At 44.2% G+C, this 25829-nt stretch overlaps 1 protein-coding gene across 1 annotated transcript in view; it reads right to left on the reverse strand.

Annotated features, from left to right (window-relative positions):
• Positions 1 to 749: 749 nt before the first annotated feature.
• The window catches only part of LOC121003986 (killer cell lectin-like receptor subfamily G member 1), a 187214-nt gene continuing 162134 nt past the window's right edge, over positions 750 to 25829 (reverse strand). The window contains exons 7-9 of the mRNA XM_040435986.1: positions 1797 to 1945; positions 1566 to 1678; positions 750 to 1436 (exon numbers count right to left, since the gene is read on the reverse strand). Coding sequence (XP_040291920.1) covers positions 1316 to 1436; positions 1566 to 1678; positions 1797 to 1945 — 383 coding nt within the window. The 3' untranslated portion in view covers positions 750 to 1315. The remainder of the gene's footprint in view (positions 1437 to 1565; positions 1679 to 1796; positions 1946 to 25829) is intronic.

Consider the following 25829-nt stretch of genomic DNA (forward strand, 5'->3'; position numbering starts at 1 on the left):
TGCAGTATAACAGCTGGCCCCTGATATAACAGTACTATCCTTGTCCGTTAAATAATAGGACATGTTCTATCTTTGAACGGAACGGAAAAACTGAAACGGAAGGCATACGGAAAACCTTCAATTTTTTTTGAGGATCCATTGAAATGAATGGTTCCGTATACGGAACGCAAAAAAACGGAACATAAACGAAAAAAAAAAAACGTTTGTATGCAAGAGGTCTTACTCCTAAACTATGCAAAAGCCTCAGTATGTAGTACAATACAATCCAGGTACGCAGAACGAGAGGCTGATGAATGGTACTACTACTCATTCCAGGTATGATGCTGTTTACATACAGAACACAGCTCAATGAATGGGTGAAGAGATGGAATAGTCCCCCTACTACCACTAGGGTAGTGAGGTACAGTAGTTGGCTGTTGATGTATGTAAATGAGAAAAAGGGGGAAAATGATAAAGATGAGTTCTGCATTTGCCATACATCTTACAAATCTTCCTTTGTCTCTCTAATTGTACGGTCATTTAGAGTCCATAAGCTGTGGGATGGTTCAAACTGGACAAGCCCAGTTCATACTGATCTAGTACTGGGGGGCCAGGAGAACTTCTGTATGGACATCTAAGTACAATGGGGGAGATTTATCAAACTGGTGTAAAGTAGAACTGGTTCAGTTGCCCATGGCAACCAATCAGATTCCACCTTTCATTTTCCAAAGGAGCTGTGAAAAATGAAAGGTGGAATCTGATTGGTTGCTATGGGCAACTGAACCAGCTCTACTTTACACCAGTTTGATAAATCTCCCCCAATGTTTCCTGTACCCTATGTAATATGCGTCATGTTTAGTCTTCACAGTAAATGTGAAGTTTTGCTTTAAACTGATTTGATTAATGTAATCCTGCCTAATTATGTCTGCTGATAATACAATTCTCTGTAGGGCACTGTTCCCCAGAGAAAAATACTTGGAAACATTGTATCTGTGTCTTTCTTGTTCTCTGACACATCGTAAGGAATCAATTTGAATCACACTGACAGACATGGAGGCCCTTTTGAAGTCTCTCCCAAATTCCAGAGAAGAGGGTTTCCGAAACAGTGCTGACAAAAAGGACACTTTTCCTTGTAACTGTATCAAAACACTGCCACAACAGAAGATACTGCCCAGGGAGTCCCTCAGACATATGGCCCAGGAGAGACCTTAGTAACATGAAAATATCACAACCCGAGGTCATTACAAGTAGTGGGATCATTGTACAGATCTAATTACATATCTAGATTTTTATTCAGTTTCATGTACATTTACTGTAACTTATGGGAACAACAAGGTCAGATCCGCACGGCTTTCTTTAGACAGATCCATCTGTATGTAGATCTGCAGTTCTCCTGAAGATAACCAGATCTAGTCATTGATACACAGCGTCCTGATGATTGTGTCTTTATCTGGATCCTGAGCAACAAGAGAATAAAACAAGGAGAAATGATGAGAAATCAGTAATTATAAGAGAAGTCCAGACCCCGGTGATTATCTATATTCCCAGTAATGACCAGTGTGTGCTAGTGTCAGGAGGTCACTTACAAGCTGCTGTTATAATGTTCTCCATCCACCCATCTCCAGCCGTCTCCATCACGGTGAAGTCCTATCCAGTATGTGTTCTCTATCCGCTGTCTGAGATCTCTCTGTATAAACCCCTGTAATAAATGAGGAACAATCCTGACATGACAGATAGAACTAGATGTGATGACACAGCGGACTGCGGCCGGTCTTCTCCTCCTATAATCTCCTTATACATGGACATAGACGCCATACCTGCTGGTCCTGGTTCTTTATGACCAGTAGATCAGCTCCCATCTTCTCACACTGATCCCGGCTCTGGTCCCATGTTCTCTCTGTTACATCTGAGTAGTAATAACAGTCGTCTCCATGTAGAATCCAACCATTAGGACACATAAGACAACCTGGAAGAGTTTGAAGCTTCTTTATAGATCCAGTAATAGTAGGAGCGCCATTACATTCATAAGACATGTGTAAGGAATAATGCGCAGCGCTGAGGTTTTACTCCAAGGTGTTAAGTATTCACCAAGCAGTAGATGTACAGACTGACTAAGGAATCATTGCAAGGCCTCATGCACACAACCGTGTTTTCGGACTGCGTCCAGTGGCGTAGCTATAGGCTGGGCCGGCGTTGGGGGGTGGACCATCATCTAAGGGGCCCCCTGCTTCGATGCTGCTGTTCAGCTGAACTTCCATAGAAGGGAGTAGGCGGATAGCTGAAAAGTCGCACTTTAAAATGCAGTGTAAGGCCCCCTCCCTGAACATATAAGACAAATCATTACCACAGTGCGGCTCTGCAAACTGACAGCTCCGGGCACCAGCAGCACTCTTCTACTGGAGCTGTAGGACCTGCCATGATGTCAAGAACAGGAGGCAGAGCTCAGCAGAGGAGAGGTGATGAAGGACCTGTGATGACCTCACTGTCATATGATCTGAAGAGGAGGCGTTAGCTCAGCAGTGCAGTAAAGTAATGAAGAAGACAAGAGATGACAGCATGGGAAGAAGTAAAGAAAGATAGCTTCAATATAAGAGCCAGGAAAATGCTGGGAGTTGTAGTCCTCTCCTCTATTACCTCCTGTTGGTATGTAATATCAGAGTACATTACAAGAGGAGGTATAAGAGGAGAGGACTACAACTCTCAGCATGCCCAGGTCATTATTATGTAATAGAGTACACTGCAACAGCCTGGACATGCTGAGAGTTGTAGTCCCGTTCTCTTATACTTCCTCTTGTAATGTGCTCTGATATTACATAATAATGGCCTAGAAATGCTGGGAGTTATGGTCCTCTCCTGTTATACCTCTTGCTGTAATGTCCTCTAAATTAAGGCCGGGACGATGGATAGGCGAGGGTAGTCATCTGCCTAGGGCGCAACCTTGCTACCGATAAAGGTGGGAGCACTCACAGCCACATGTGCGGTCATTCAACTTCACAAGCCTTGGCCCGCTAGGCCTGAAGTATGTAAGGCATTATAACAGAGCAAGAAGCCGCACAGACATTAATGCAACTTCTTGTGCTAGGTCTCGAGTGATCAGGTCATCATGTGAGACGTGGTGCAGGAGTGGTGATGTCATTGGGACCGCATGCATCGGGACGCAGCATCACAAGCCACAGATAATACTGTGGCCTGCATCACAGACAGCAGTGGGGGGAACGGGAGTGAGGCAGGTTTTCTTATTTTTGTTCATACTAAACGTCCGCACTACTGGTGGGGGCACCAGGAAAGGGGGGGGGGAGGAAGATCATTATATATACACCTGGCACTACCAGGGGGGGGGTGGAGGAGCATTATATACTGGCACTGTGGGGGAACATATATATATATATATATACATACACTGGCACTATGGGGGGGGACCATTATATATTGAAACTATAGGGAGCACTACAGGGAAGCTATAACTAAAGGGGGGCATTAGAGCTATTGGGAGCATTATGGTTATATTATTACTAGGAGGGACACTGTTGGGGCGTTATTATTATTTGACACAATATGGAGGGCATTGCTACTAATGGGGGCAATCTTGGGGAGTATTATCACTATTGGGAGCACTATTACTAATGAGGGCAGTCTGGGTGTATAGTATAGTGTTTGTGGGTATGGGGGGAGCACAACGGGCACAGTATTAGGAGTAGCTTCAGGATGACAGTGCCCTGTATAAATTTGGGGGCTGAGTTGCAAAATCTGTAACAGTTCCCCGTCTGTCATGTGCCATATAGTAATGTTGGTGTCTTCTTATGTGGCAGGGGGGGGGCTGCACACCCCTGACCAAAGACATCTGCCTGTGATGGTCTGCACCAAATGGAGAAGAAAAGGAAAGTGAAGAACTGAAGTCTGTGGAGGTGTCACCTGTGAGTCACTGGAAATGTATTTTAATTTCTATTAGGGTACAGTCACACAGTCAGGTTCCTGATGCAGTTTTGGTAGCAAAAAATAGGAGTGCATTAAAAAAAGGCCATATTTGTCCTTTATACTTTCTCTCCTTTTATGATCCACTCCTTCCAGAACTACATCCAGAAACCTGACTGTGTGGCCTAGACTGTGTGGCCTACATCCAGAAACCTGACTGTGAGTCCCAGCCCTGATATTACATAATAACTCCAAAATAGTATCAATTTATTATACAGGTATATTAAAATGTAGAAAAAAAAGGCAAGATGGAAAGCAGTATACAGAGAAGCGATGGGCAAAATATACACAGCTGGGCTCTCATGTATCTCCACAAGGCAAATCAGCACTTAGTGGATATCAGGTAAAACACTGTGACTCACGGGCACCCAAAAATTGTGTCGTGAATACCACCCCATTGGGGACTGATTACCACAACACACAATAGAATATCCCTGGATGTCCGTGCAGTACACAGCAATGTCCTAGGCATTCATAGACAAGATATAACTGGCATACTTAGTACAATATATCTGCAGTCTGGTCTATGGCACAGTGCATATATATAAATAGCCAAGAAAATAACATAGGCCTGATATGGATTAGATATATGATGAACCATGCACTGGTATTTATCTATACCTAACACAGGACGTACCTGAAGACATAATAATAGCCCAGAAGTATAAGTGACCCTAAGCGCAGGACCTCGACGCGCGTTTCGCCTTAGCGGCTTCGTCGGGAGGTATCAGAATGTGGAATGGCAGGGTATAAATAGTCGAGATAAAGGGTGGGAGGGTTTACCTGGATTGCGAGCACCTGCGGTCCAACACAGCGGGCGCCGAAGCACCATGATCCACGGAGCCATCTCTCAGCGCGTCCCCGCCAATGCACCGCGCATGCGCGGCGCATAATGACGTCACGGAGCACGTTGAGATGACGCCGTGCAGCGCATGCGTGGAACCGCGACCCAGTGTAACGCAGGTGACCCGCAAACACCAGCCAATGGATCCTATTGAGAAAAAGGTAACTGGTACAATTTGAGGAAAGTACAGGATCACCATATATAACTGTAATCCACATCAGGCCCATGGTAGCCCTATATTCGTAGGTGCTAATATTTACATATTAAAGTGTAGCGGCACCGTTCCTCCATATACACTACAATTAATGAAGAGCCCAATAATTAATACACCAATATAAGTTATACCATCAATACATGATTACAATACAATATTAATATGACATGATTGAATAACAATGAAAATAAATATATAAAAAGCCTGCACATAAAAAAACAATAAACAAGAATCCATAACAATTCATAGACATAGTGATAACCACAATAAATTATATAAGTTTTACTTCGTAACCCATATTACTCCATAATATGCTAGATCGCATTATCCCAAGTAGACTCAAAGTGCATACAATATATAAGATACTATTGCTGGCATGAAGCTCAGTCTATAGTAATAACTAGTGTGTATCATCACAATAATAAAGTGTCTGTGTCAAAGATTACTGGACGCACGTCCAATAATAAGGAGTGTATATGGCATCAAAGAATGGGACGAGAGTCTCAGAAACAATCCCATCAAGGACAATAGAAAAGGTGGCGGCCATAAAAGGACCCCACCAATTGTCCACTGGTGGGATTGGTTGTGATACTCCCGGCCCATCATTCATAAAAGCCAATTGACCAACACCCATCCAAACCATAACATGTTGGTTTATACTACATAGGCTCTCCCCAAAAATACCAGACGCACCTCTGATTATAAGAAGTGCATGTGATATCAACACGTGGGACGAGAGTGTCAGAAATAGTCCAATCGAGGACAAAGCTGAAGGTGGCGACCCGAGAAGGGACCCCACCAATTGTCCACTGATTGGATCAGTTGCGGCACTCCCGGCCCCTCATTAATAAAAGCCAATTGACCAACCCCCATCAAAATGATAGCATGTTGGTCTATACAGAGTCAATCCCCAGGTGATTCGATATTACAACATAACTAGATTACAAGTCCCCAACAAAAATATGGGAATTGGACCCAATCAGTACACATAATGCTCAATATAATACATTCTCCAGTATGTATGTTTATGTCCACTACGAGTCGTCTCTACTTCGTTTAAGGCTTTTCTTCCCCTGGTCACTTGTTGGATCCATTGCCACCACATCCCAAATAGAAAATACGATAATAATCTCAAAAGAAGAGAAAAAACAATATTATAATAAAGAATAAGGAGATATTAAACATAAAAAACGATACCCTACAGTTTAAAATTCGTGCTACTCTTATAGAAAGGAGGAGAAGCTATTAGATTCGTTGAGACCATACGGGGCTACTGTGTCAAGGACAACTATCCATCTGGTTTCTCTACGGAGCAGGGCTTGTTTGACATTCCCGCCTCTAGACCCCAGGCTGATTTTATCTATGCCCCTCACTTTCAGGCCCCGTGGGTCAGATCCATGAAGCCTACGGAAATGCCGTGGAACTGTTTGCAATGTGTCCCAGTCTTTCTCAGGTACCTCGGAGGCTGCATGAATTTTGCTGATATGTTCCAGCACCCGGACCTTAAGGGACCTGGTAGTCATCCCAATGTAGATGCATGGACATGTAATTAGGTATACCACTGCCTCTGTGTTGCATGTAATATTGTGCACGATCTTAAAATTATTTTTCCCGGAGGAGTCACAGAAGGCAGTGGAACGAACCATATACTTACATGCCACACACGATCCGCATGAGAATGATCCCCATCTAGGACCCTTACTACCAAATATGCCTCCAGCTGTTCTCGGTACATAATGACTGTTGGTCAGGAGGTCACGCAGGTTGCGCGATCTCCTCCATGTAATCTGGGGGTACGGGGTCAAACATGTTGCCAGGTCCCCATCCGTTTGGAGGACCGGCCAGTGCTTGCGCAAAACATTTTGAATGAAACGCCACTTGTTGTTAAATGGGGTAATAAACCTCACCCCTGAGTCCCTACTGTCTTTTGATCTAACTTTACTTACCAGTAGGGAATCTCTTGTGGTATTTTTGGCTCTCTCATAACCCTGCTGAATCATGTTTGATTGGTACCCCCTCTCCAGGAAACGTTGTGTCAACAGGGACGCCTGATGTTCAAAGTGCTTCACATAAGAGAAGATCCTACGTGTTCTTAAGAATTGTCCCATTGGTATTGCCTGTATGGTTTTCGGGTGATGTGAGGAGGAGGCGTGGAGAAGGGAATTGACAGCCGTACTTTTCCTGAAAAGATTGGTGGATAAATATCTATCAGGACCCTTCGTAATCATGATGTCAGGTGGACTAGGAATTCCTCCAGGGCAGGTACAGAGTCCTGCCACAGGAAGAATACATCGTCTATATACCTAGACCATAGGAGTGCGGCATCGTATCCCGGAGTGTTATGGACAATCTCTCTTTCCCACAACCCCAGGAACAAATTAGCATATGAGGGTGCACACGATGCCCCCATTGCTGTTTCCTGGAGCTGTAGGAAGAGGCGGTCCTTAAAAAGAAAATAATTATGCGTTAACATAAATTCTAGTAACGCCAAGATCAATTCTATCGTGTTGTTGTCATAATCAGTCATGGATAGAAAGGATCTAGATGCCCGCACTCCCTGGTCATGGCATATAGACGTGTATAATGACTCTACGTCACAAGTGACGAGAACTGCATCCCTGTCCACATGAATACCATTGAGACGTCTCAACATGTCCGTGGTATCTTTCACAAAATACGGGAGAATCTCCGCGCTTTTCTTAAGAAAGAAATCGATAAATCTCCCCACATTGGCACACAAACCCCAAATCCCTGAAACAATAGGGCATCCTGGGGGATTTGTTTGGTTTTTGTGGACCTTTGGGAGCAATTATAATGTTGGTTTGATAGGGAATTCAACCTTCAATCCTTCCATCATTTTTGGGCTGATGATACCCTGCTCACATGCATCCGTCAGGATATCATCCAGCTCTCTCTTATAGAGGGCAGTAGGGTCCTTGTCGATTCTCCTATAGCACTGTCTGTTGTTCAACTGACGGAAGGCCTCTTTTTCATACATCTGCACCGGCCAGATCACGACATTACCCCCCTTATCAGCTGGTTTAATTACTACTTCCTTGAGCTTCTGCAGTTCACGTAGTGCCTGTCTTTGTAACTTGTTCAGATTGTCCCCCCTAATATATGGGGATCCATCATTTAGATCTCGTTTGACCAATTTGACAAAGACATCCACTGCAGGGCACAAGGATTTTGGGGGGAACCTACGTGAGCGCCGGTGCAGATGTATGGGGAGTCTACTGTTCTTGGGTTCAAACTGTTCCTCCAAAAGGGACTCCAGATCCCTTAAAGCTTGCCTCTCCAAAGGTGACATTGGAACGGCCGTCTCATGACCCCGGCTGAAATAACCAAACAAATCCCCCAGGATGCCCTATTGTTTCAGGAATTGGGGGTTTGTGTGCCAATGTGGGGAGATTTATCGATTTCTTTCTTAAGAAAAGCGTGGAGATTCTCCCGTCTTTTGTGAAAGATACCACGGACATGTTGAGAAGTCTCAATGGTATTCATGTGGACAGGAATGAAGTTCTCGTCACTTGTGACGTAGAGTCATTATACACGTCTATATGTCATGACCAGGGAGTGCGGGCATCTAGATCCTTTCTATCCATGACTGATTATGACAACAACACGATAGAATTGATCTTGGCGTTACTAGAATTTATGTTAACGCATAATTATTTTCTTTTTAAGGACCGCCTCTTCCTACAGCTCCAGGGAACAGCAATGGGGGCATCGTGTGCACCCTCATATGCTAATTTGTTCCTGGGGTTGTGGGAAAGAGAGATTGTCCATAACACTCCGGGATACGATGCCGCACTCCTATGGTCTAGGTATATAGACGATGTATTCTTCCTGTGGCAGGACTCTGTACCTGCCCTGGAGGAATTCCTAGTCCACCTGAATACCAATGACCGCAATATTAAGCTGACTTGGAAGTATAGCCAGACCAAGGTTGAGTTCCTGGACATCATGATTACGAAGGGTCCTGATAGATATTTATCCACCAATCTTTTCAGGAAAAGTACGGCTGTCAATTCCCTTCTCCACGCCTCCTCCTCACATCACCCGAAAACCATACAGGCAATACCAATGGGACAATTCTTAAGAACACGTAGGATCTGCTCTAATGTGAAGCACTTTGAACATCAGGCGTCCCTGTTGACACAACGTTTCCTGGAGAGGGGGTACCAATCAAACATGATTCAGCAGGGTTATGAGAGAGCCAAAAATACCATGAGAGATTCCCTAGTACTGGTAAGTAAAGTTAGATCAAAAGACAGTAGGGACTCGGGTGAGGTTTATTACCCCATTTAACAACAAGTGGCGTTTCATTCAAAATGTTTTGCGCAAGCACTGGCCGGTCCTCCAAACGGATGGGGACCTGGCAACATGTTTGACCCCGTACCCCCAGATTACATGGAGGAGATCGCGCAACCTGCGTGACCTCCTGACCAACAGTCATTATGTACCGAGAACAGCTGGAGGCATATTTGGTAGTAAGGGTCCTAGATGGGGATCATTCTCATGCGGATCGCGTGTGGCATGTAAGTATATGGTTCGTTCCACTGCCTTCTGTGACTCCTCCGGGAAAAATAATTTTAAGATCGTGCACAATATTACATGCAACACAGAGGCAGTGGTATACCTAATTACATGTCCATGCAATCTAATCTACATTAGGATGACTACCAGGGCCCTTAAGGTCCGGGTGCTGGAACATATCAACAAAATTCATGCAGCCTCCGAGGTACCTGAGAAAGACTGGGACACATTGCAAGCAGTTCCACGGCATTTCCGTAGGTTTCATGGATCTGACCCACGGGGCCTGAAAGTGAGGGGCATAGATAAAATCAGCCTGGGGTCTAGAGGCGGGAATGTCAAACAAGCCCTGCTCCGTAGAGAAACCAGATGGATAGTTGTCCTTGACACAGTAGCCCCGTATGGTCTCAACGAATCTAATAGCTTCTCCTCCTTTCTATAAGAGTAGCGCGAATTTTAAACTGTAGGGTATAGTTTTTTATGGTTAGTATCTCCTTATTCTTTATTATAATATTGTTTTTTCTCTTCTCTTGAGATTATTATCGTATTTTCTATTTGGGATGTGGTGGCAATGGATCCAACAAGTGACCAGGGGAAGAAAAGCCTTAAACGAAGTAGAGACGACTCGTAGTGGACATAAACATACATACTGGAGAATGTATTATATTGAGCATTATGTGTACTGATTGGGTCCAATTCCCGTATTTTTGTTGTGGACTTGTAATCTAGTTATGTTGTAATATCGAATCACCTGGGGATTGTCTCTGTATAGACCAACATGCTATCATTTTGATGGGGGTTGGTCAATTGGCTTTTATTAATGAGGGGCTGGGAGTGCCGCAACTGATTCAATCAGTGGACAATTGGTGGGGTCCCTTCTCGGGTCGCCACCTTCAGCTTTGTCCTCGATTGGACTATTTCTGACACTCTCGTCCCACGTGTTGATATCACATGCACTTCTTATGATCAGAGGTGCGTCTGGTATTTTTGGGGAGAGCCTATGTAGTATAAACCAACATGTTATGGTTTGGATGGGTGTTGGTCAATTGGCTTTTATGAATGATGGGCCGGGAGTATCACAACTAGAGTTGTTGCGATACCAAATTTTTGATTCGGTTTCGATACCATGAAAAAGTATTGCGATACTCGATACCATTCGATACCACGCGAAAAAAATAAACAAAAAAAGCCACGTGCATTCCTCATTTTTAAAAATGGCGAATCGCGCAGTTTTTATTTTATTTTTTCTGTTCCGGCATTCACCACCTAGATTTTTTTTTTTATATTTTAATAGTTTGGACTTTTCTGACGTGGCGATGTAATATGTTTATTTATATATTTTATATGTGAAATTGGGAAAAGGGGGGTGATTTATACTTCATATTTTAGTGTTTTGTTTTTTTTTCACTTTTTATTTAATAACTATTTCCCCCCTTAGGGGCTAGAACCTGGGATCTTTCATCCCTTTTCCTATTCACCCTGATAGATCTCTATCAGGGTGAATAGGACTCCACACTGTCCCTGCTGCTCTGTGCTTTGTGCACACAGCATCAGGGATGTTACCATGGCAACCAGGGCTTCTGTAGCGTCCTGGCTGCCATGGTAACCGATCGGAGCCCCAGGCTTACACAGCTGGGGCTCCGATCAGAAGCTGCCACTGCACCACCAATGAGGGGGAGTGGAGAGGTCCCTGTGGCCACTGCCACCAATGATTTTAATACTGGAGGGTTGAGAGGGGCCGGCGCACTGTGCCACCAATGATTTTAATGGGATGGGGGGATTGAGGGGGGGGGGCACACTGCACCACCAATGATTTTACCCCTTTATACAGGAGGCGGGTACTAGCAGATCAGCGGCAGTTAACTGCCGCTGATCGCAGCTCCCTGTCAGGGGCAGGGTGCCGGCAATGCGATTCTGCTGCCGGCACCCGCCTCCTGTATGTGTTAAAGACTGACTACTGTATATGAGTCCAGACTTTCACTATTAGGCCACACAGAGCGGCGCCCAGCGATGTCTCAGCACTCACCATTTAGTCCTGGGCGCCGCTCCGTTCGCCCGCAGTGCCCCATTACTGTCTCCTCTCCTGCTCCACATGCTGCTGATTACTATCGGAGCGATGGGAGGAGACATCAGCTTCACTAGTGGGCGTTCCTTCTCCCTGGCTGTAGCGCTGTCCAATCGCAGCGCAGGGAAAAGGAACGCCCACTAGTGAAGCTGATGTCTCCTCCCATCGCTCCGATAGTAATCCTATCATTGGTGGCGCAGTGCGCCCGCCCCTCTCTTCTCATTGCCGCCCCTCCTCCACCCCCCTCTCTTCTCATTGCCGCCCCTCTCTTCTCATTGGTGGCAGCGGCAGCAGCAGCAGCACAGGGGGAGGGAGGACAGCTTCCTTCTCCCCGTGCTGCTGAGAGAGAACATGAGCGCGCCGATAGCAGCGCGCTCATGTTCAGAGATACTAGACTGCGCAGAAGCGCAGCCCAGTATCGAAAAAACGGAAATCCCGGTATCGTATCGATACCGGGACAAAAGTATCGATTGGGTATCGAAATTTCGATACCCGCAACAACCCTAATCACAACCAATCCCACCAGTGGACAATTGGTGGGATCCTTTTATGGCCGCCACCTTTTCTATTGTCCTTGATGGGATTGGTTGTTTCTGAGACTCTCGTCCCATTCTTTGATGCCATATACACTCCTTATTATTGGACGTGCGTCCAGTAATCTTTGACACAGACACTTTATTATTGTGATGATACACACTAGTTATTACTATAGACTGAGCTTCATGCCAGCAATAGTATCTTATATATTGTATGCACTTTGAGTCTACTTGGGATAATGCGATCTAGCATATTATGGAGTAATATGGGTTACGAAGTAAAACTTATATAAATTATTGTGGTTATCACTATGTCTATGAATTGTTATGGATTCTTGTTTATTGTTTTTTTTATGTGCAGGTTTTTTATATATTTATTATCATTGTTATTCAATCATGTCATATTAATATTGTATTGTAATCATGTATTGATGGTATAACTTATATTGGTGTATTAATTATTGGGCTCTTCATTAATTGTAGTGTATATGGAGGAACGGTGCCGCTACACTTTAATATGTAAATAAATATTAGCACCTACGAATATAGGGCTACCATGGGCCTGATGTGGATTACGGTTATATATGGTGATCCTGTACTTTCCTCAAATTGTACCAGTTACCCTTTTCTCAATAGGATCCATTGGCTGGTGTTTGCGGGTCACCTGCGTTCCACTGGGTCGCGGTTCCACGCATGCGCTGCACGGCGTCATCTCAAAGTGCTCCGTGACGTCATTATGCGCCGCGCATGTGCGTTGCATTGGCGGGGACGCGCTGAGAGATGGCTCCATGGATCATGGTGCTTCGGCGCCCGCTGTGTTGGACCGCAGGTGCTCGCAATCCAGGTAAACCCTCCCACCCTTTATCTTGACTATTTATACCCTGCCATTCCACATTCTGATACCTCCTGACGAAGCCGCTGAGGTGAAACACGCGTCGAGGTCCTGCGCTTAGGGTCACTTATCCTTCTGGGCTATTATCATGTCTTCAGGTACGTCCTGTGTTAGGTATAGATAAATACCAGTGCATGGTTCATCATATATCTAATCCATATCAGGCCTATGTTATTCTCTTGGCTATTTATATATACACTACGTGCAGAATTATTAGGCAAATGAGTATTTTGACCACATCATCCTCTTTATGCATGTTGTCTTACTCCAAGCTGTATAGGCTCGAAAGCCTACTACCAATTAAGCATATTAGGTGATGTGCATCTCTGTAATGAGAAGGGGTGTGGTCTAATGACATCAACACCCTATATCAGGTGTGCATAATTATTAGGCAACTTCCTTTCCTTTGGCAAAATGGGTCAAAAGAAGGACTTGACAGGCTCAGAAAAGTCAAAAATAGTGAGATATCTTGCAGAGGGATGCAGCACTCTTAAAATTGCAAAGCCTCTGAAGCGTGATCATCGAACAATCAAGCGTTTCATTCAAAATAGTCAACAGGGTCGCAAGAAGCGTGTGGAAAAACCAAGGCGCAAAATAACTGCCCATGAACTGAGAAAAGTCAAGCGTGCAGCTGCCAAGATGCCACTTGCCACCAGTTTGGCCATATTTCAGAGCTGCAACATCACTGGAGTGCCCAAAAGCACAAGGTGTGCAATACTCAGAGACATGGCCAAGGTAAGAAAGGCTGAAAGATGACCACCACTGAACAAGACACACAAGCTGAAACGTCAAGACTGGGCCAAGAAATATCTCAAGACTGATTTTTCTAAGGTTTTATGGACTGATGAAATGAGAGTGAGTCTTGATGGGCCAGATGGATGGGCCCGTGGCTGGATTGATAAAGGGCAGAGAGCTCCAGTCTGACTAAGACGCCAGCAAGGTGGAGGTGGAGTACTGGTTTGGGCTGGTATCATCAAAGATGAGCTTGTGGGGCCTTTTCGGGTTGAGGATGGAGTCAAGCTCAACTCCCAGTCCTACTGCCAGTTTCTGGAAGACACCTTCTTCAAGCAGTGGTACAGGAAGAAGTCTGCATCCTTCAAGAAAAACATGATTTTCATGCAGGACAATGCTCCATCACACGCGTCCAAGTACTCCACAGCGTGGCTGGCAAGAAAGGGTATAAAAGAAGAAAATCTAATGACATGGCCTCCTTGTTCACCTGATCTGAACCCCATTGAGAACCTGTGGTCCATCATCAAATGTGAGATTTACAAGGAGGGAAAACAGTACACCTCTCTGAACAGTGTCTGGGAGGCTGTGGTTGCTGCTGCACGCAATGTTGATGGTGAACAGATCAAAACACTGACAGAATCCATGGATGGCAGGCTTTTGAGTGTCCTTGCAAAGAAAGGTGGCTATATTGGTCACTGATTTGTTTTTGTTTTGTTTTTGAATGTCAGAAATGTATATTTGTGAATGTTGAGATGTTATATTAGTTTCACTGGTAAAAATAAATAATTGAAATGGGTATATATTTGTTTTTTGTTAAGTTGCCTAATAATTATGCACAGTAATAGTCACCTGCACACACAGATATCCCCCTAAAATAGCTAAAACTAAAAACTACTTCCAAAAATATTCAGCTTTGATATTAATGAGTTTTTTGGGTTCATTGAGAACATGGTTGTTGTTCAATAATAAAATTAATCCTCAAAAATACAACTTGCCTAATAATTCTGCACTCCCTGTATGTACTGTGCCATAGACCAGACTGCAGATATATTGTACTAAGTATGCCAGTTATATCTTGTCTATGAATGCCCAGGACATTGCTGTGTACTGCACGTACATCCAGGGATATTCTATTGTGTGTTGCGGTAATCAGTCCCCAATGGGGTGGTATTCACCATTAGCGACACAATTTTTGGGTGCCCGTGAGTCACAGTGTTTTACCTGATATCCACTAAGTGCTGATTTGCCTTGTGGAGATACATGAGAGCCCAGCTGTGTATATTTTGCCCTTCGCTTCTCTGTATACTGCTTTCCATCTTGCCTTTTTTTCTACATTTTAATATATAATAAATTGATACTATTTTGGATATATGATCTCCACTTGCTTTTTTGCTATGATATTGGATGTTTTTCCAGGTGGAATGTTGTGCTGTCAAGTATAGACAGAGAGGTTTTGTAGGTTTACAAGTATTACATAATAACTGCCTGGACATGCTGGGAGTTGTAGTTCCCTCCTTTTTATCTCCTCCTATAATGTCCTCTAATATCATGTAATAACAACCTGGATATCCTGGGACTTGTAGTTCCCTCCTCTTATATATCCTCCTCCTGTAATGTCCTCTAATATCACAAAAGACCAACCTGGACATACGGGGAATTGTAGTTCCATGTTTGGGGAGGGATGGTCTCAGTTTGATCCATGTCAATACAGTAAAATCATTTCTTTGCCCTATATCTGTACCCAGTAAGCTCGGTAATTTGCAATATGGCTGCCATTATGGCTACTACAGCTGCTATTTTCAGGTACATTTTTATCAGACCTGCCAAAGGGACCCCAGCAGTTAGCGAGGGGCCCCAACACTGTGTCCATATGAATCCATGTGCTTGTATGATCCAACCACCTAGTTCTATGGCAGTGCTGGGATTCTATAAAGGGGTATTCCGGTTACATTATGTTATTGCAGCGTCCCACTACGTGTGCGTGGGCACTGCATAAAAGTACTTTTTACCCTAAAAACTGTATTATGCTATATTATATGACTTTGTACTAATTTATCTGCAAAATCCCTGTTACCAGGCAGATTAGGTGTAATTTATACATCCCACCACTAGATGGGGATAACACTTAGGTTATATATATATCTAGGTCAGGCCTAGTGAGAGGAGTTGAGTTGAGAATGGATTAGAGATTAGAGCAGATCTGAGGAGATCAGATTAGATTAGTGGGAGAGAATGTAGAATGAAGAGTCCACAACACAGATTAGTGAGTGGAGCCAACTTCGCTATGAGGTAGTACCAAGGTGTGAGGAGCAGAAGAGCGTTTTCCTTCTGTGGCCAGACTATACACTTGCATGCCTGACCAGTAGGAGAGAGTTTGCCTCCCTGGAATAGAAACAAGCTTCCTAAGGATTCATCGGTGATAAAAGCCATTATTTAGGGCCACAGACACCTTTGCACATGGTGGAGGACTTATAGCTTCTGGCAGCCACACCATAACTCTGGGAAACAGATGAGTTACTTGTCCCAATGTTCAGCTTGTAGGGAAAGGACAAGGTATGGGACTGAGCACCTCAACAGGAATAAGGTACTAATAATAAAAGGATAAAGTCTCTATTGAAAATACTTGTCCTCTCTAGCGCTGCAAATCCAAAAGACAATGTGGGAGAAGTCCGCTATGTAGGTAAATGTAGGAGAGGATTGCGCTGCAGGAAAGAAATCTTTTTGTAGATGAAAGTTCCTTTTTAAAAGTCTTCAACCAATGGGATCACAAACCAACCTTACAGACCTTCACTGGTATGGAAATCTGTGATATAAAGAAAAACACACTATGGTGTAGCGAGTTCAGACATTTAACGCACCATGTGAATAGAATATACTCACAAGATTCCAGATAGGTAAGTGCACGTAGAGATCTTAAAGACGTTATAGATATAGGCAGCGTCCATATAATAATGCAGAGCAACATCAGCCACCCAGGTCCGGGCATGTTCCCACATACCCTACCAGGGATCAACTCAGTTTGAATAACTGTAGGAGTCCTATAAAAAATTCAAAAAATAAAAAGGTTAGTGGAGGAAATACCGCCAAACCAGACCAAGCCATTCCTCCGGAATTGGTTGGGAGGAGCACTAATGTACGGCAGAATACCTTTGAACAAATGGGGATGGAGGATGGTAAGGATAAGTCATTAGTTATAGCAGATTCATATGAGAGAGACCTGAGTCAAAATTTTCCCCATCAAAGTATGCGGGGGATACAGAGGGACCCCCCCCAGGAGAGAATAATCAAAGAGACAACCAGAACGCCCCAAAAAAGAAGCTACATCGAGGATTTAGAGGTGGGGGACGGAAATCCCATCCCAGGAGGGAAGAAAAGCAAGGGGAGCCAATAGGAATTTTCAACTTAAGCAGACATCCGTTATCCAAAGAAGAGAAATTGGTCCTACAGAAGGGATTAAAATTTGCACCCAGTAATGGCATCAATAAGTTCAGTTTATTCCTTGATATACATAGATACATTAGAAAATTGAATATAGCCAAGTACCATTTGAACTTACAACCATCCCTGCCGGCAAATATTGCGACTACTACAGGGGTCGTACATACCGATCTACGCAGTAGATCAAAATTTTGCCCAAAAAATAAAAATAATGAGTGCATTGATGCGTTTAAACGTAGCCTCCTAAACGAATTAGAGAAGATAGATTATAAACCTAAAACACAAAATCTCTCTAGGGGGGAAAAAGAGGCATTAAAACAGTTGGAAAGGAATGATATGATAGTGATTAAACCGGCTGACAAGGGGGGAGGAGTTGTCATAATGGATGTTGACCAATATACTAGGGAAATGGATAGACTGCTTTCTGATGGAGACACCTATTTAGTTTTGAAGAATAACCCACTTGTTCTGTTCAAGGGACAACTGGAGGTTATCTTAAAGAAGGGTTTGGAGAAGGAAGTGTTAAACAAGAAAGAATTTGAATATCTTTTTCTCAAATGCCCTGTTACTCCTGTCATTTATTTTTTGCCAAAAATACATAAGGATCCCATTAATCCACCGGGGAGACCTATTGTTTCAGGGATTAATTCCCTGAACAGTAGGGTGTCCGAGTATATCGATTTCTTTTTGCAAAAATACGTGACAGTGGCTCCCTCTTACCTCAAAAATTCCACGGATGTTATTGATCTTATGGATGACATTGGTGAGGTACATGGACCAGTGTGGTTGGCCACAGTTGATGTTTCATCTCTCTACACCTGCATCCCTCAGACTCTGGGTATCAGAGGGGTTCAGGAAGCATTGGATCAAGATCCAGATATGGGGTCAGATCAAAAAAGTTTTATTTTGGAGTGTGTAGTTTTTTGTCTCACTCACAATTATTTTCTTTACAAAGATAATTTTTATCTGCAGCATTCTGGCGTGGCGATGGGGGCGAAATTCGCCCCAAGCCTCGCCAACCTTTTTATGACTATGTGGGAGAGGGAGAATATTGACCAGATCCTCAAAAAAGATTCAGAAGGGGGGCACCTATTAGTGTGGCGAAGGTATATAGACGACTGCCTTCTCATCTGGTCAGGTGAGAGGGAGGGTCTAGATGCCTTCATAGCGGGCATTAACGTCAATAATTTTAATTTAAAATTCACCAGCAGTATTAGTGCTACTGCTGTAGATTTCCTTGATTTGACCATCTTTGCGGAAGATGGCAGATTTAAGACCAAGACGTTTTTCAAAAGTGTGGATGTGAACACGTATATTGAGCTAAAAAGTTGTCATCATCCGTCATGGCTCAAAAACATTCCCAAAAGCCAATTCCAGCGTATCTCAAAAAACTGTAGTAAAGTAGAGGACTACAGAGAACAGGGACAGATGGTCAAAAATAGATTTCTGGAAAAAGGATACGAAAAAGAATTTTTAGATAACTGTAAGGATGAGATAGAACAAAAACGCACCAATATTAAACCACAGATAACTAATGATAAAAAAGAATTTATTAAGGATTTTAGATATACATTTTTGACCCAATACAATAGCAAAATGGGCTGTATTAAAAATATGATTCAAAAAAATTGGCACATTCTTCAGAATGACCCTGTTCTGAAAAAAGACCTGCCAGCAAGGCCTCCTGTAGTTTTTAAAAGAGCAGACAATCTCACCAACAAATTGGTTCGTAGTGCCAGTCTTGCCACTAGTAAAAAACCTATTAGTATTAATAAAGGCAGGTTTACATGGTGCAGCTTTTGCTTACCATGCAAAAACCGCAACTTAAAAGACCGAGCAAGATCTGTAGACACCATTATAACCAAAAAAACAAAAGACACTACCCTGAAAATCAGAGGCCGTTTTTCCTGTAATAATGTTGGTGTAATCTATTTGTTGGAATGTCCTTGTGGGCTCCAATATGTCGGTAGGACCACACGGAGTCTCAAAACTCGGGTGCAGGAGCACATCCGTAACATCAAAAAGGGTCTCGAGACCCACAGTGTCTCATTACATTTTAAGATCTACCACAATAAAAATCCCAAAGGTCTGCGGTTTTTTGGATTAGAATTAGTACATACCCCCACTCGAGGAGGGGATTTTATAGCCTTAATAAATAAAAAAGAGGTGGAATGGATGTTCCTTTTGGGCACCATTCAACCGCAAGGGTTAAATATTGAGTGCGACGTTAATGCTTGCTTATTTTAATGTTTATTTTTTGCCAGTTTATTAGGTTGTGTCTCCTTGCCGCATTTTATTTGTTCAATTTTAGTCTGTCTGTGTGTGTCTGTTCCATGCCCTGTTTTTTATTTTTTTATTTTTTGGAGGGCTATGACGTGGGATGGGGGAGGTTTTTCCTGCTAATTTAAACCCAGCGGTATCTCATTACCTATCAATGCCCCAGACGAAGCATCACGCGAAACCCGGGTCGGGCTTTACATAGATATTTTAATACGGTTTTTAGCTGTAACTTTTTGTTTTTATCAAATATATTAAATACATTTTCATCTGACCCTTTGGTGTGCATTACATCTGCGATTCCTCCACTGAGATCTTCTTTGAAAGCTGTGGTTCGATGCCATCCAGGTATAGAGGTATTCAATCTGCTGATTGATTTTTGGGATCTCCTATACTGACGCCCCTGGACCTCCGCCTGTTCGATCTGCCCAGCTGTCTGTGAAGATTTTGTCAGGATCCTTTCATGCACTTTTCCAGTGAAGTTCTAGCCCTATAGGAAACGTCTTTAAGATCTCTACGTGCACTTACCTATCTGGAATCTTGTGAGTATATTCTATTCACATGGTGCGTTAAATGTCTGAACTCGCTACACCATAGTGTGTTTTTCTTTATATCACAGATTTCCATACCAGTGAAGGTCTGTAAGGTTGGTTTGTGATCCCATTGGTTGAAGACTTTTAAAAAGGAACTTTCATCTACAAAAAGATTTCTTTCCTGCAGCGCAATCCTCTCCTACATTTACCTACATAGCGGACTTCTCCCACATTGTCTTTTGGATTTGCAGCGCTAGAGAGGACAAGTATTTTCAATAGAGACTTTATCCTTTTATTATTGATTTGTTGTTGTGGGCTGTCTCTATTTTTATACTTTTATTATGGATATTTTTGACTATCGTGCGAATTTGGTTTGTGATATTGATACAGTTTTTCCTAGTGAGGGTGTCATTAATGAAAAATTCGCTTTAGAGAGTCTCTTTTTGGATCTTGAGAGGGATTTTTCCAGGGAAATTAGAACAATGTGGGATGTGGTATCTTTGGAAAAATACCTCTCACAAAAAATGATCCCGGAAGGATTAAGATGGCAATTACCTTTAAACTCTGAGGCTAAGGAAGAAAAAGAGGAGTGGGAGCTCCTAATGAATGAATGTAGCTTTAGAGCCATAACGTTCATTATATGTAAAAGGAAACAAAAACTAAAAAAGATTAATGCAAACATTGAGAGATTACAAGCTCTTTTGACACCACATAGGGAGACTACCGAATATATAAGATTTTCTAAACAATGTCAAACAAATATTATGAAAGTGGAAGCAGAAGTAAAAACAAAAAAGTGTAAAAAGTTCCTTAAAGTCTGTGAGGACTACCAGAAAAATAGAGTGTATAAATGGAAGTCGCCAACTAATGTGGAACATAAAGGATTTAATGATAGGGGTATGGATATATCTGTAACACAGGCAGTGAATAGAGAACAGATAATTACAAGTAATTTACAGCACCCACTACAATCGTATGAGAATAGGGACCCCTACAGTAATAGAAGATTTTATGAACAATATCAGGATCAAGGTTACAATTCTAATGGACGTAGAGATAATCAATATCATGCCCCCTATGGAGGTAGGGATTATCATATACCCTATTACCATCAGGGTAATTATAATAATTACAATCACAAAAGATATAGGCAGCGTCCATATAATAATGCAGAGCAACATCAGCCACCCAGGTCCGGGCATGTTCCCACATACCCTACCAGGGATCAACTCAGTTTGAATAACTGTAGGAGTCCTATAAAAAATTCAAAAAATAAAAAGGTTAGTGGAGGAAATACCGCCAAACCAGACCAAGCCATTCCTCCGGAATTGGTTGGGAGGAGCACTAATGTACGGCAGAATACCTTTGAACAAATGGGGATGGAGGATGGTAAGGATAAGTCATTAGTTATAGCAGATTCATATGAGAGAGACCTGAGTCAAAATTTTCCCCATCAAAGTATGCGGGGGATACAGAGGGACCCCCCCCAGGAGAGAATAATCAAAGAGACAACCAGAACGCCCCAAAAAAGAAGCTACATCGAGGATTTAGAGGTGGGGGACGGAAATCCCATCCCAGGAGGGAAGAAAAGCAAGGGGAGCCAATAGGAATTTTCAACTTAAGCAGACATCCGTTATCCAAAGAAGAGAAATTGGTCCTACAGAAGGGATTAAAATTTGCACCCAGTAATGGCATCAATAAGTTCAGTTTATTCCTTGATATACATAGATACATTAGAAAATTGAATATAGCCAAGTACCATTTGAACTTACAACCATCCCTGCCGGCAAATATTGCGACTACTACAGGGGTCGTACATACCGATCTACGCAGTAGATCAAAATTTTGCCCAAAAAATAAAAATAATGAGTGCATTGATGCGTTTAAACGTAGCCTCCTAAACGAATTAGAGAAGATAGATTATAAACCTAAAACACAAAATCTCTCTAGGGGGGAAAAAGAGGCATTAAAACAGTTGGAAAGGAATGATATGATAGTGATTAAACCGGCTGACAAGGGGGGAGGAGTTGTCATAATGGATGTTGACCAATATACTAGGGAAATGGATAGACTGCTTTCTGATGGAGACACCTATTTAGTTTTGAAGAATAACCCACTTGTTCTGTTCAAGGGACAACTGGAGGTTATCTTAAAGAAGGGTTTGGAGAAGGAAGTGTTAAACAAGAAAGAATTTGAATATCTTTTTCTCAAATGCCCTGTTACTCCTGTCATTTATTTTTTGCCAAAAATACATAAGGATCCCATTAATCCACCGGGGAGACCTATTGTTTCAGGGATTAATTCCCTGAACAGTAGGGTGTCCGAGTATATCGATTTCTTTTTGCAAAAATACGTGACAGTGGCTCCCTCTTACCTCAAAAATTCCACGGATGTTATTGATCTTATGGATGACATTGGTGAGGTACATGGACCAGTGTGGTTGGCCACAGTTGATGTTTCATCTCTCTACACCTGCATCCCTCAGACTCTGGGTATCAGAGGGGTTCAGGAAGCATTGGATCAAGATCCAGATATGGGGTCAGATCAAAAAAGTTTTATTTTGGAGTGTGTACAGTAGGTGTTTGTGACATTGTGTTTTCAGCACGACAGCGTCGCGCTGATACTCGGCGACGTGGTGCCGAGATCTCGCACTCACTGGGATAGCGACAGCACATCCCAGCAAGCGCGTCATAGAAGAGGCGGGAGATCCGACTTGGATTCCCGCCAATTCTACACGTGTGCGGCGTTTGTTATGAATCCTGAGGGGGAAGTCCCCGCCGGATTTTAAATAAAAATCCGGCCTGGGTCCCGCCCTCAGGAGCATACCGGGCCCTTAGGTCTGTTATGGGTTGTAAGGAGAGCCCCCCCTACGCCGAAAAAAACGGCGTAGGGGGTCCCCCTACAATCCATACCAGACCCGTATCCAAAGCACGCTACCCGGCCAGCCAGGAAGGGAGTGGGGACGAGCGAGCGCCCCCCCCCCCCCTCCTGAGCCGTACCAGGCTGCATGCCCTCAACATGGGGGGTTGGGTGCTCTGGGGCAGGGGGCGCACTGCGGCCCCCCCACCTCAGAGCACCCTGTCCCCATGTTGATGAGGACAGGGCCCCTTCCCGACAACCCTGGCCGTTGGTTGTCGGGGTATGCGGGCGGGAGGCTTAACGGAATCTGGGAGCCCCCTTTAATAAGGGGGGCCCCCAGATACCGGCCCCCCACCCTAAGTGAATGAGTATGGGGTACATCGTACCCCTACCCATTCACCTGCAAGAAAAGTGGTAAAAACACAAATAAACCACACAGTGTATTAAAATATTTTATTTTTCTGCTCCGGAGGCCGCCCCCTGTCTTCTTTATTAGCTCTTTTACCAGGGGGGGCTCTTCTTCTTCCGATATCCCGACGGGTCTTCTCCGCTATCCGGGGGGGTCTTCTCAACTCTCCGGGGTTCTCCTTCTGTCTTCTCCTTCTGTCTTGTTGTCTCCTTCTGTCTTCTGTCTCCGGGGGGGGCTCTTCTTCTTCCGATATCCCGACGGGTCTTCTCCGCTATCCGGGGGGGTCTTCTCAACTCTTCGGGGTTCTCCTTCTGTCTTCTCCTTCTGTTCTTCTTCTGTCTTCTCCTTCCTTCTTGTTGTCTCGGCGCACCCCGGTTCTTCGTCTCGCGAGACTCGGCGCACCCCGATTCTTCTCTCTGTTGTTGACTCGGCGCACCCCGGTTCTTCGTCTCGCGAGACTCGGCGCACCCCGATTCTTCTCTCTGTTGTTGACTCGGCGCACCCCGGTTCTTCGTCTCGCGAGACGAAGAATCGGGGTGCGCCGAGTCTCGCGAGACGAAGAACCGGGGTGCGCCGAGTCAACAACAGAGAGAAGAATCGGGGTGCGCCGAGTCTCGCGAGACGAAGAACCGGGGTGCTCCGAGACAACAAGAAGGAAGGAGAAGACAGAAGAAGAACAGAAGGAGAAGACAGAAGGAGAACCCCGAAGAGTTGAGAAGACCCCCCCGGATAGCGGAGAAGACCCGTCGGGATATCGGAAGAAGAAGAGCCCCCCCCGGAGACAGAAGACAGAAGGAGACAACAAGACAGAAGGAGAAGACAGAAGGAGAACCCCGGAGAGTTGAGAAGACCCCCCCGGATAGCGGAGAAGACCCGTCGGGATATCGGAAGAAGAAGAGCCCCCCCCGGAGACAGAAGACAGAAGGAGACAACAAGACAGAAGGAGAAGACAGAAGGAGAACCCCGGAGAGTTGAGAAGACCCCCCCCGGATAGCGGAGAAGACCCGTCGGGATATCGGAAGAAGAAGAGCCCCCCCTGGTAAAAGAGCTAATAAAGAAGACAGGGGGCGGCCTCCGGAGCAGAAAAATAAAATATTTTAATACACTGTGTGGTTTATTTGTGTTTTTACCACTTTTCTTGCAGGTGAATGGGTAGGGGTACGATGTACCCCATACTCATTCACTTAGGGTGGGGGGCCGGTATCTGGGGGCCCCCCTTATTAAAGGGGGCTCCCAGATTCCGTTAAGCCTCCCGCCCGCATACCCCGACAACCAACGGCCAGGGTTGTCGGGAAGGGGCCCTGTCCTCATCAACATGGGGACAGGGTGCTCTGAGGTGGGGGGGCCGCAGTGCGCCCCCTGCCCCAGAGCACCCAACCCCCCATGTTGAGGGCATGCAGCCTGGTACGGCTCAGGAGGGGGGGGGGCGCTCGCTCGTCCCCACTCCCTTCCTGGCTGGCCGGGTAGCGTGCTTTGGATACGGGTCTGGTATGGATTGTAGGGGGACCCCCTACGCCGTTTTTTTCGGCGTAGGGGGGGCTCTCCTTACAACCCATAACAGACCTAAGGGCCCGGTATGCTCCTGAGGGCGGGACCCAGGCCGGATTTTTATTTAAAATCCGGCGGGGACTTCCCCCTCAGGATTCATAACAAACGCCGCACACGTGTAGAATTGGCGGGAATCCAAGTCGGATCTCCTGCCTCTTCTATGACGCGCTTGCTCTCCATCGCGGCAAGCCAGCTCGGCGCTGGCTCCCGCGATGGGGCTCGTATGTGCTCAATCTCGCCGAGAAATACGGCGAGATTGACACAAAATCGGGTTCACCTACTGTAGTTTTTTGTCTCACTCACAATTATTTTCTTTACAAAGATAATTTTTATCTGCAGCATTCTGGCGTGGCGATGGGGGCGAAATTCGCCCCAAGCCTCGCCAACCTTTTTATGACTATGTGGGAGAGGGAGAATATTGACCAGATCCTCAAAAAAGATTCAGAAGGGGGGCACCTATTAGTGTGGCGAAGGTATATAGACGACTGCCTTCTCATCTGGTCAGGTGAGAGGGAGGGTCTAGATGCCTTCATAGCGGGCATTAACGTCAATAATTTTAATTTAAAATTCACCAGCAGTATTAGTGCTACTGCTGTAGATTTCCTTGATTTGACCATCTTTGCGGAAGATGGCAGATTTAAGACCAAGACGTTTTTCAAAAGTGTGGATGTGAACACGTATATTGAGCTAAAAAGTTGTCATCATCCGTCATGGCTCAAAAACATTCCCAAAAGCCAATTCCAGCGTATCTCAAAAAACTGTAGTAAAGTAGAGGACTACAGAGAACAGGGACAGATGGTCAAAAATAGATTTCTGGAAAAAGGATACGAAAAAGAATTTTTAGATAACTGTAAGGATGAGATAGAACAAAAACGCACCAATATTAAACCACAGATAACTAATGATAAAAAAGAATTTATTAAGGATTTTAGATATACATTTTTGACCCAATACAATAGCAAAATGGGCTGTATTAAAAATATGATTCAAAAAAA

This window comes from Bufo bufo, chromosome 6 (assembly GCF_905171765.1).
Source record: "Bufo bufo chromosome 6, aBufBuf1.1, whole genome shotgun sequence".
NCBI classification, from domain to species: Eukaryota; Metazoa; Chordata; class Amphibia; order Anura; family Bufonidae; genus Bufo; species Bufo bufo.